The 12,584-nt window shown below is 35.1% G+C and overlaps 1 protein-coding gene across 3 annotated transcripts in view; it reads left to right on the plus strand.

The window, feature by feature from the left end:
• Nucleotides 1-12,584, plus strand: part of LOC128227629 (excitatory amino acid transporter 2-like) — a 54,090-nt gene that overhangs the window by 18,393 nt on the left and 23,113 nt on the right. For 2 of the 3 annotated variants that reach the window (XM_052938339.1, XM_052938340.1), the window contains exon 3: nt 4,214-4,412. In XM_052938339.1, coding sequence (XP_052794299.1) covers nt 4,214-4,412 — 199 coding nt within the window. Of the gene's footprint in view, nt 1-4,213; nt 4,413-10,395; nt 12,255-12,584 lie in introns of those variants that run through there. The other variant, XM_052938341.1, reaches the window with a different exon arrangement.

Below are 12,584 nucleotides of genomic sequence, written 5' to 3' on the forward strand. Positions count from 1 at the left end.
TAAAGCACTGCACTTTTCAAAGTCAAGGTCACACCAACTACTAGTGTGTTTTTACCTGCTCAATATAAGAATTCAAAATAATGCAGCATGTCAATATGCTGAGCAAATGGTTAAGTGGCCTTGACAGTTGAAGGTCAAGGTCATAAGAGTACATCTTCAGATCAGTGAACTACTGTCCTATCTTGTTGACACAGTGTCTAGAGCCTTATGGCTTTAATTGGTTTGTTTGTCCTTAATGCCTCAGTCACATTTGCTCAACGGCTAGGCTACTACAGCTGCCATAGGCCCCAGAAATCAGAGATATGTGTGGCAGCCGCAGATGATCTACAGTGGATGCAGGGTAACCATACCACATATCCCTATAATTTACAGGCCATAGGAGTATAATGTGGAGTTATAACTTTTTTTCATTTGAAAGGGGCTGTACTCCGTATGATAAAATAGCGAAAAAAAGAAGGAAACTGTCGAAAACTGACATAAACTTGGCATCGATGTTTACAATGCATTGAAACTTACTAACTGAAGTACCACATAGTTTACAATTTATTAAAGTTTAGCAGTTAATTTGTATTTTTCCATTAAAAAAGATTACTGGGTATGTCTACCAGGTAGAATTCATTCCTTATGCGTGATTGGCTAGTCGGTGTTATCATGTGATATTACCGAGGTAGGTGTATAGCTTAATTATGTCACCCAATTAGTATAAGCCGTTGTAGCTCAGTGGATAAGGCGCTGGACTGCAATTTTGGCGACATGAACCCAGTCTCCGACACATTTATTTTTTACATTTTGGTACTTTTTTTACAATTATGATATCAAAGTGTAACACATTCTATTAGATAATCGTCCTGAGATTCAGTACAGAAAAAAAAACTTTTTGGTGCCTATCAGGTGTACAGTCCCTTTAAAGCTCCCTGTGGCAATAGCTATGCCGTAGCTATGCCGGAGAGCCCTTTTATGTCCAAATGGTCGCCATATGGCCCCACTACAGCCACCTTGTGGAACTTTTGCAACTACCTAGCATCTGTCTTGGTATTTGTCAAAATTCTACTGCCACTGCAGGGATGCCCTAAGGTGACCATGTATCATCTCTACAAAGGCCATATGGCAGCCGAAGGTTTTCTGTCTTCAAAACTTCAAAATACGCCATGCAGCTACCCTGGCGTTTGTGACGGCTGCAGTGGCTTATGTGACCGAGGCATTAGTATCACAATTTTTATTTCCTCACCAACATAGCAGTGTGTTAGGGAGTGTCTCATGGTTGTTTATTTTGAAAAGGGTCATGGTTGTTAAATTTTAAATGAGATGTTCGTGCACTTGAATCCTGAGGATTGCTTGTGGTTGTGCCTTGTAGCCTTGTAGCAAACATGTGCATTTGAACAACAGCTTTAATACATAAATAAAAGTGTTCATAAAGCATAAAAACTATTATAAGATCTATAAATTAAATAAATCATGTATGCGTGAATAAAAATTAATGTGCCGTATCAAAATTTGTTTTAAAATGATACATTTTATCTTTTATTTATGATCTCAATCTATACATAATTGATAAGGTTACGTCTACCTTATTCAAACTTGCTTATACAAATTGGCAATGAAAATATATTAACCTTAGTTATAGATGCGATAAATTGTTATAAATTTATTTTCAGAAAAGAATGAACGAAAAAGTACAGATTCTTAGTTATTGTGTACTTTGGCCAAAAATATCTTGCTTAGTGTAAATGCGAAATAGCCCACACAATAAATCAATAATGAAAGACTTATTGGAAGTAATCATTATGATCAAATATTAAAATGTGAATACGTCTGGTCATTCTATCGGCTGAGGTGTGAGCGCCAACACTAAATATATCTATGAATTGTTCGTGTTGCTTTTGTAATTGAATGCAATGCGAAATATTTAGTTTAAACTAACTTGTGACGAAAACTGATAGCTTAATCATCGATAGAATCCTGGTAGAGTGTACTTAATGAGTAGAAACTGGTGTTTAAGTGTCTGTTTGTGTCTGTTAAGGCCATGAAAAGTTTGCAGGTCATGGGGATCAAACCCCACCATCTTAAAATGCTGGAGGTTCGAATTTTCCAATGCATACTGGCAACTCATGAATTATCATTTTTCTTGCATACATTTTAATTACTTTGATGTTAGAAACACAGTTCTTGAACATTTTTCCAAACAGTTTCTTACAGACCATGACCTTTTTTATTTTTATGCCCCCTTTTGAAAAAAGTGGGGTATATTGTTTTGCACATGTCGGTCGGTCGGTCGGTCTGTCTGTCTGTCGGTCGGTCGGTCGGAATACCAAATGGTTTCCGATCAATAACTTGAGAACGCTTTGACCGAGGGACCTCATACTTGGTATGTGTATTGGTCATCACCAGCAGATGAACCCTATTGATTTTGAGGTCAGTGGGTCAAAGGTCAAGGTCAGTGTGACCTTTACATGAAAAACGGTTTCCGATCAATAACTTGAGAACGCTTTGACCCAGGAACCTCATACTTGGTAGGTGTATTGGTCATGACCAGCAGATGAACCCTATTGATTTTGAGGTCAGTGGGTCAAAGGTCAAGGTCAGTGTGACCTTAACATGAAAAACGGTTTCCGATCAATAACTTGAGAACGCTTTGACCCAGGGACCTCATACTAGGTAGGCTTATTGGTCATGACCAGCAGATGAACCCTATTGATTTTGAGGTCAGTGGGTCAAAGGTCAAGGTCAGTGTGACCTTTACATGAAAAACGGTTTCCGATCAATAACTTGAGAACGCTTTGACCCAGGAACCTCATACTTGGTAGGTGTATTGGTCATGACCAGCAGATGAACCCTATTGATTTGAGGTCAAAGGTCAAGGTCAGTGTGACCTTAACATGAAAAACGGTTTCCGATCAATAACTTGAGAACGCTTTGACCCAGGGACCTCATACTAGGTAGGCTTATTGGTCATGACCAGCAGATGAACCCTATTGATTTTGAGGTCAGTGGGTCAAAGGTCAAGGTCAGTGTGACTGTAAGCTGAAAAAAGGTTTTCTGATTGTCCATATTTATGCCCCCTTTTGAAAAAAGTGGGGTATATTGTTTTGCACCTGTCGGTCGGTCGGTCGGTCGGTCGGTCGGTCGGTCTGTCTGTCTGTCGGTCGGTCGGAATACCAAATGGTTTCCGATCAATAACTTCAGAGCGCTTTGACCTAGGGACCTCATACTTGGTAGGTGTATTGGTCATGGCCAGCAGATGAACCCTATTGATTTTGAGGTCAGTGGGTCAAAGGTCAAGGTCAGTGTGACCTTTACATGAAAAACGGTTTCCGATCAATAACTTGAGAACGCTTTGACCCAGGGACCTCATACTTGGTAGGTGTATTGGTCATGACCAGCAGATGAACCCTATCGATTTTGAGGTCAAAGGTCAAGGTCAGTGTGACCTTTACATGACCTTTACATGAAAAACGGTTTCCGAAGATGAACCCTATCGAATACCAAATGGTTTCCGATCAATAACTTGAGAGCGCTTTGACCTAGGGACCTCATACTTGGTAGGTGTATTGGTCATGGCCAGCAGATGAACCCTATTGATTTTGAGGTCAGTGGGTCAAAGGTCAAGGTCAGTGTGACCTTTACATGAAAAACGGTTTCCGATCAATAACTTGAGAACGCTTTGACCCAGGGACCTCATACTAGGTAGGCTTATTGGTCATGACCAGCAGATGAACCCTATTGATTTTGAGGTCAGTGGGTCAAAGGTCAAGGTCAGTGTGACTGTAAGCTGAAAAAAGGTTTTCTGATTGTCCATATTTTATTTTCTTATATAGTAGACAGTAGAAATTTATATGTCACTAAATGCATGAGTTGAAGTATCAGTTTTCAGTGAACATCTAGTTTAATTATGCCCCCCTTCGAAGCAGAGGGGTTATATAATTGCTTTGCACATGTCGGTCGGTCTGTTGGAAGACCAAAGCTTGTTTATTTCTACAATATCATTTTTTTCTTTTTCATTTTTTCCCCTGTTTTGATACATCATAAATAGAAAATAAAATTATGCATTAAGCTCTTTTAAATTGGCTTGTTGTGTTTGACACATTTTTCATTGAGGTTGGAAAATGATCTTCCCAGGGCTGGTATAAAGGTCATTGAGATGATAACCGGAAACACATATTTAGTATACAAGATAAACTTGTTTCTCACAATTGTCCATTTTTTTTTATTTCAGGTCCTAGGATGGTGTCGAAAAAATCTACTTCTGGTGCTCACAATATTGGGCGTAGTTATGGGCGTAATTCTGGGCTCCCTCATTCGTCTCGCAGAGCCCTCACCAATGGCAATCGAGTTGATAGCTTTCCCGGGAGAGATCCTTATGCGGGCCTTGAAGATGTTAATTCTACCCCTGATTGTTTCCAGTTTAATTGTGGGTATGTAAATTGGTTTACTATTCTTAATTGTTTATACAGCAGTTTTTGATGTTTGTGTATTTATATGGCCAAAAAAAAAATAGATTTTCCTCAGTGGCTTGATGTTGTTTTTGGTTGCATATGTGTGTGATAAAATTAATGTGGGCTAAAAAGACCAATATTGGCATCCAAATTTAGTGCTAATGTTTTTTTAAGTATAGAATAGCTCAATTGTATTTTCCCCCTTGATATTGTTTTAGTATTGTAGTGCTATTTCATGACTAATGCAGCATGTAAAATTCGGCATTAGTTTCTGCCATAAAATGAAAACTATTTGACGTATTAAATTTAACTTGGTATGAATGTTAACAATGCCAGTCATCCTTTTATGTTTTTATATCATCAAGATTATAGTTCTGAGAATATAATCACTATCCCAGATTGATATTGCTATCATAGATGGAAAAGTTTTTTTATCAATCATAGAGAATTACAAAACATGTCAACATTATTTCTTAATCAACATGCCAACAATTAATTTAATGGCTTTTCATGATGTACCTCGTTACTGAGTTTTCTTGGTTTGATGAAGTGCATTTCCTTTGATATTCAGGTTTTTTGTATAAATTAAATTACTCTTTCATTGGACAAAGAAAAGTATTTTGTTTAGTGTTCTACTTGCAAACCACATTTTAAGCTTGTCTTTTGTTTGGAAAGAAAAGACCTTGGCCGTTCCTTGACCTTGGCCGTACCTTGACCTTGGCTGTTCCTTGATCTTCGCCATTCCTTAACCTTGGCTGTTCCTTGACCTTGGCCATTCCTTTACCTTGGATGTTCCTTGACCTTGGCCATTCCTCAACCTTAGCCAGTTATCGACCTTGGCCATTCCTTGACCTTGACCGTTCCTTGACCTAGGCTGTTTCTCAAAATTTACAAAGATATTCAGATAAAATTTGGTATATCTGTAAACTGACAATATGGGAATGTGTATTAAGGCCCATAACTCTTGCTCCAATTTTTGTCAAGTTATTTCCCTTGAACAGGAGAAAAATGGAAGATTGTTTGCATCCACTCCTTATTCTATGTTTTTTAATTGTCGGACATAAAATGACAAAGTAATTATAGCCATCATCGTTTAAAACTATATCCATTACTATTTGTCATATTATTTTATAAAATTTCGTGAATTATTTTGATTAATGGAGTTGTTAAATTGTGTGATTTATTTTGATAAATTAGTAACTTCAACTTTTTATCAAAAATGGGGTTTGCTGATATTTTGACCCACTTGTATAATATTTAAGGTGAACAATATAGTTTGTTGCAAAAAAGCATTTAATTTTAGAACATTACCACTCATTCAACGTTAATGATAAAAACAAAACAAAAAACATATGATTTAGGTACAGATTGCTTTGATCATTTAAGTCAAATAAATTAAAGATGATAATACATTAAAAAAAAATTTTTTTGGCATTTATTCAAGTATTGAACGTGTTGACAACTTTTTATTTTTTTGTATAAGAATGAGCCAATTTATAAGAAAATGCATGGAAACCAGTGATATAAGACAGCTGACAAAAAATCAGATTGCACATATTCATATTTAAGTTAAAAAAGAGAGAGATGTTTTATGCATTTTTCTTACATCATTAGTAATGCTTTAAGCCAAAGAACATAATTTTTGAACGGAAATATGATAATCTGCGATCTGATCTTTTGTCAGTAGATTTTTTTACACTAATTTGCAGATATTTACGGAGAAATTGGTTCATTCCAAGACAAAAAATAAAAATAGTTATCAAAACGTTCAATCTGAGAGAGTGAAGCTTTAAACCCTTCATTAAGTAATGGTCACAAGTAAGTAGTTGATCACCTGGGTTGAATATTTATGCAAATTTCAAATTGCTGAATTAAGTTTTAGTAAACAGCACAGCAGGTTACAAATTGATGGCTTATAATTAGGATGTCAGCCTCACAATAGAGACTTGAAAGATGATTCATAGTCATTTCAGTAATGTAACTATTCTGAAGCTCAACTTACATTCTTTCCCCAAAAAGCTGTTAAAAATTGCACTAGTTGAGGTGATAATGTTTGACAGTCATTAAAACTGTTTCGGGTGTTGAATTCAAACCTAAACAGTACATTTGAACCCCGACAAACAGAAGTGGTTCTTAAAATATCAAAAATAATCATTGTTTTCGTATCTTATCAAATATTCTATTCAACAAAAACAACTTAAATTACCTTAAAAGTATGTTTGACCTTAAAAACAAGACTGGTGACCCCATATGAATTAAAAGATAGATTATAATTCATTTTTTTTTAAATGGGGACGAGGGATTACATTTTTTTTACTAGATGACCGATTCACCATTAAATATGTGTTCATGCTCTTCCTTATTGCATAAGGGACCATAAAAATGTATTTCTAGAGGAACCACGGACCCCATTGTAACAATTCTTCTTCTTTTTTTACATGTGAATGTTTACATCAACACTGGCTGGTATGAATAAACGCCATTCCAAAACAGTACTGGACTGATACGCAAATACAGACGCCAGTTCTACATTTTTATTTGAGTCAATAAAATTTAAGGGCCTGCGGAAAAAAAAGGATGTGGGCGGGGATGAATGTCTTGCAAAATTTTCATTTATAGTCGCCTAGGTGCCCCTGTCATATTTCCTGTATGACCTATTTCTTCTTGGCGAAATAAATTTTTTACTTGAACATGAGCTGATTGTTCAGAACTTTTTTAAAGTTAACAACATTGTTAACATCATCGTTGTTAACTGTTAACTATGGATACACTTGTGATATACTGTATTTATAACAAGATTAGATACAGCTGTTTCAAATGTACTTCTTTAAATATGTAAGCTAATAGTAAAATATTTCATGTTTAAAAGTCTTGAATCAAGTTGTTAACTTTAACGAAGTTCTAAACATTATTGGCCCCAATCGAGGTATATCATTTACATATTCCATAATGTTCAACCTCATTATTACATCACTTCCTATTTAAATCGCTGGTCAATAGTTTTTGCTTTTTGACCGATCAATAGTTTTTGCTACTTGACTGGTCAATAGTTTTTGCTGTATGACCGGTCAATAGTTTGGTAGGCAGTCAATAGTTCTGAATTTTCTTGTTGGTAAATTATTTTCTTTTTGTTCATTGCATATTTAGCTACACACTCATAAGAGAAAAAAGTTTAGTTTAAACTTATTTATTTTACAACGATTGTAAAACAAGTTATAACACCATTAAATTAATCACTCTCATTGGCACATGTAATGCAAGAGTGTGGTGTTATGTTGTGGGGGTAACTGCACCTGGAGGAAACCCACTAATTCAATTATACTTTAATGCTTTATAATAAATTAAGTATGATTGGAAAAAAAGAAAGTTTATGTATAATATTTCTTAAATTGAAAATTCCAGTTTTAAATCAAAGTGTGCATCAAGGTTAAGTGATATGAAAGGTGTATGTTTACATTTCGCCTATGAACAAGGGAAGCCACTCAAAATATTATTTACAGTATTAATTGCTTGTATCAGGTACACGTTGATCCATGCCATGGAACTTTTATGATCAACTATTCTTCTGTCATGTAATACTTTTTTCTTAGATGGCTGGTCGGTCAATAGTCAAAACTTGGCTCGGGCAATAGTTGACTGTTTTTTTCTCAAACTTGGGCAAATATTTTTTTTACTATTTACCAACAAGCCATTCAACAAGTGTTTACTATTGGCAAGATGTTTTACTCCCTTAAGTTTTTTTGCTGCAGTTATCTCCCCCATAACCTTTTAGTATCCAAATTCCAGCAGCTGAACCTGCAATAGTATAGGTCTTTCTACGATTTGGCATCAATAGGAACTGAATTTTTATTATAAAAAATGAAAAAGTTTCACATTAAGTACCAGTTTTATTGTTCACTGTTATGTATTGAATGTATGCAATTAACTTAAGTTAACAGTAAAACATATTTTACAACCATGCAATTATTTATAACCACCTGGGTTAAATTATAGTTTGGCAGATGAAGTGCACTTAATGTGTCTTTTATGAGAAAATTGTCTTAATTTATCACGAATTATCACAAATTGGCTATTATGCGAGAGTTGAACTGTAAATGCTTTAATGGAAATTATTCCAGTTTTAGTTTTTCATGTCATAAATTTTTAAGGTTTCTCAATTTTTGAGAATTAAAACAAAATATTTATGGGCTTTTACCATGATAAATTACTATATTAAAGTACATTTAGAACTCTAATATCAAAGCTGCACTCTCACAGATTGTCTGTTTTGACCCTGTTTAAAACAATTGTCTCAGAATTGGCTGATTTTGGTATCAATCCATTCAATTCAGTCATATAAGATAACTCACATTAGAACAAATCTCAATCGTTTAGGAAACTGCCGAAAAATTCCATACTTTCTTAAAGCGTTAGTAACGCTTTTAGCTAAAAAACATCAATTCTGGAACTTAAATATGAAAAAATGCTATCTGATCTTTCATTTTGTCAGCAATCCTGTATCACTGCTTTCCAGACATTTACGGAAAAATAGGCTCATTTGTGATTACAAGACAAAAGATTTCTTTTTGTCAAAACAGTCAATCTGTGAGAGTGCAGCCTTAAGCTTATAATCCTTTATGTAATTCTTTATACTTTATAATTTTGTAGTAAAGTTGATGTCACTATCTTATCAATGTGTGTTCGCCAAAATATCATTGGATAAAAACAATTCAGTTAAATATAATAGTGGAGTTGGAAATGAAAGTGTCAGAATGTTTTGCCTGCAACTTCAAATAAACTTTGTCTCAGCATCACTTTCAATAGATAGCATTGCTATCGGTTTGAAATGATAAGATGGCATCTGAGGGCCCTAGCTGTTTCATTAAAGATCAAAAGGCTTAAAATTGTTAATTTCCAGGCATAACCCAGTTTTAGGAGTGACCCCGTTTTTGGCATGACCCTGTTTTAGGAGTGACCCCGTTTTTTGTGTAAACTGTCCCGTTTTTGGCCTAAACTGTGTTTTAATAAAAATATCGTAAGGACATTTATCCATAGATTCTGCCTGTACTTTTTAGGGGTCCTCAAGCACTCTTAAGCAGCGTGAAGTTTCTAACTAAGATATCTTATTGATGGGCCCTGGTTTGTATAGCTGTTTCATCATTTAGTAAAATTTAAGCCTGAATGTTGAATTTGTTGCTATACATGCAGTTTTTAATTTAAAAGGGATAGAATGTCTGAGCCGGATGATATTTGATTTTTGCCGGGTAACAGATTATTGCTTGGTGCAAAAAATCTAGACATGAAGTGACATAAAATCAGATTCAATTAATGCAAAGTCTTATACAAAAGCAAAATAATTTGCATTTAAAATAGTTAATAACGAAGCTGTCACTAAAGTTTTACACGATTGAATGTTTTATATTTGTAAGACCACTAATAAAAAAGTTTTTTTTAATCTTATCCGACTGCCTCACAGAAAACACTCACACCTAATGATTTTTAAACCCCTTTATTCGTAATTGGCCCTGAAATGTTTTTTTAGGCTCTTTATTGGATATTTGCACCCGAATGATTTTTAAGCCTCTTTATTGGATATTTGCACTCGAATGATTTTTAAGCCCCTTCATTGGTAGTTGGCACCCAAATGATTTTTAAGCTCCTTCATTGGTAGTTGTTACCTGGATTTTAGCCTCTTAATTGCTTATTGGAACCCGGATTATTTTTAGCCCCTTCATTGCTAATATTGGCACCCAGATTATTTTTAGCCCCTTCATTGCTTGTTGGCACCCGAATTATTTTCAGCCTCTTCATTGCTTATTGGAACCCGGATTATTTTTAGCCCCTTCATTGCTTATTGGCACCCAGATTATTTTTAGCCCCTTCATTGCTTGTTGGCACCCGAATTATTTTTAGCCTCTTCATTGCTTATTGAAACCCGGATTATTTTTAGCCCCTTCATTGCTTATTGGCACCCAGATTATTTTTAGCCCCTTCATTGCTTGTTGGCACCCGAATTATTTTTAGCCTCTTCATTGCTTATTGGAACCCGGATTATTTTTAGCCCCTTCATTGCTTATTGGCACCCAGATTATTTTTAGCCCCTTCATTGCTTGTTGGCACCCAAATTATTTTTAGCCCCTTCATTGCTTGTTGGCACCCGAATTATTTTTAGCCCCTTCATTGCTTATTAGCACCCGGATTATTTTTAGACCCTTCATTGCTTATTGGCACCCTGATTATTTTAAGCCTCTTTATTGCTTATTGGCACCCGGATTATTTTTAGCCTCCTCATTGCTTATTGGCATCCGATTTTTTTTAGCCTCTTCATTGCTTATTGGCATCCGGATTATTTTTTGCCTCTTCATTGCTTATTGGCACCCGCATTATTTTTAGCCTCTTCTTTGGTAGTTGGCACCCTAATAATTTTTTAGCCTTTTCACTGGCTATTGTCACCCGATTGATTTTTTGGTTTATTGATACCCGAATGATTTTGTATCCGCTTCATTGGATTAAGTTGCACCCGAATGATTTTTTAGCTTCTTCATTGTTTATCATGTCTTATTACTGAAGGTAGAAGGAGGAAAATATAAAAGAACAAAAAAACCTACCTACCAACCCACCCCTCAAACTGTAGGTCAGCTTAGGCCCTCAATTCTTTTTAGTCTTGGCCTGATGCTTAATCACAATAGCATCAGTTGAACTGATGAATCATATTACATAAAAGTGAATGACTTGCCTGATACCTTGTATGATGTGTAATATAAATAATTAAACTGATAAGAAAATTTCTATAAAATACTGTTTCATATGGAAACATTATGTGTTTATCTTTTGCTTTTTATGTCAGTAAGTTAATACCCAGACACTTCAGGATTTTCACATTATTTTGATCACAAATTTATTTTATTTCATTACGACTTTGGGTAAAATAAATCTTTCCACAATATTTTCTCATCTTATAATTGTTGTTTAGTGTACAAGTTAATTTTATTGTTGATTTGCCAAAAATAGTAGTTAATGATTTTATGATGATCTAAATATTATTGTCATAGCCTTGATGTCGTCCATTAGCGTTAGCATGAAAAGCCATAATTTTGGCCGTAATATTCTAAAGCCTTTCCAATTCAAATGAAACTTGGTACACATAATACCAGAGACAATACATACAGGTACAGCAAAGCCCAAAAAGCTATCTGGCATAAATCCACAATGAAATAGATCGTATCTGGCCGGAAACGATAGCGGGCAAAGATCTCCTCTTCCCTCAGGTCCTCCAGCGGGTTGCTCCCATCTCTGAAAACACAAGGAAGTGGCACTTGCCTCTGATAAATAGGATTTCTAACAATAGCTCTATGTCCAGCTGACATCTTGGAAGGTTGCAAAGCTTCTAAATTATAGACTCAGCGTTTGAGACTCAGACTCAGACTTTGGACTCAAATTTTGATCTCAGAAACACTAGTGAATACCGTTTTACAGCCAAAAGTCTGAGTCTTGTGTCCTTAGTTTACCTTTGAGGCTTAGACATGTATGTGAATACGACCCCTGGCTTCAATAATTATTGAGTTCTGACCTTTGTTTAGCTGAAAAACAACAGGCGAGCCTTTGCTCTCAAGCGCTCTTGTTATTTGTTTGAAATTAGTTATAGTTTTAAGTTTATCTCAAGAATTGTTTTACTTGTCCAGGGAGGTAAACCTGGACTTAAATATGCTTGTAACTTTTTTTCTCTCCAACAGGAGTACACATACACTCGTGCAAATCGAGGGGCAGTCTAGCCGCCAGACATTGTCACATTGAAGGGTGACAAACAATGGTTAAGGCTCGGTCAGAAGCTAACCTTATAAAGTACATAAAACCATTGACAATCACTTTGCCTGACAATTATTTGACAAAGTGATCGTTATTCTATAAAATAATTTAACCTTAAAACTTGATAATGTGTCCTTTTGACACCCAACATACAATGATATTTCATTTCATTTTATTATGAAAACGTAATTGAAACTGCAGTATGTAAATATGTAATTTGAGAAGTGTGGATTTAGGTAAACATCCTCAAATGTCTGATTTAATGTAAAATTTTCTATTTTTTAAAACTTGTATTAAACAGACTCAATTGCTTGATATGGAGTGATAATTATTTGTTAAATGCAAATATTGCTTTATTACATCCTA

This window comes from Mya arenaria, chromosome 3 (genome assembly GCF_026914265.1).
Source record: "Mya arenaria isolate MELC-2E11 chromosome 3, ASM2691426v1".
Classification (NCBI taxonomy): domain Eukaryota; kingdom Metazoa; phylum Mollusca; class Bivalvia; order Myida; family Myidae; genus Mya; species Mya arenaria.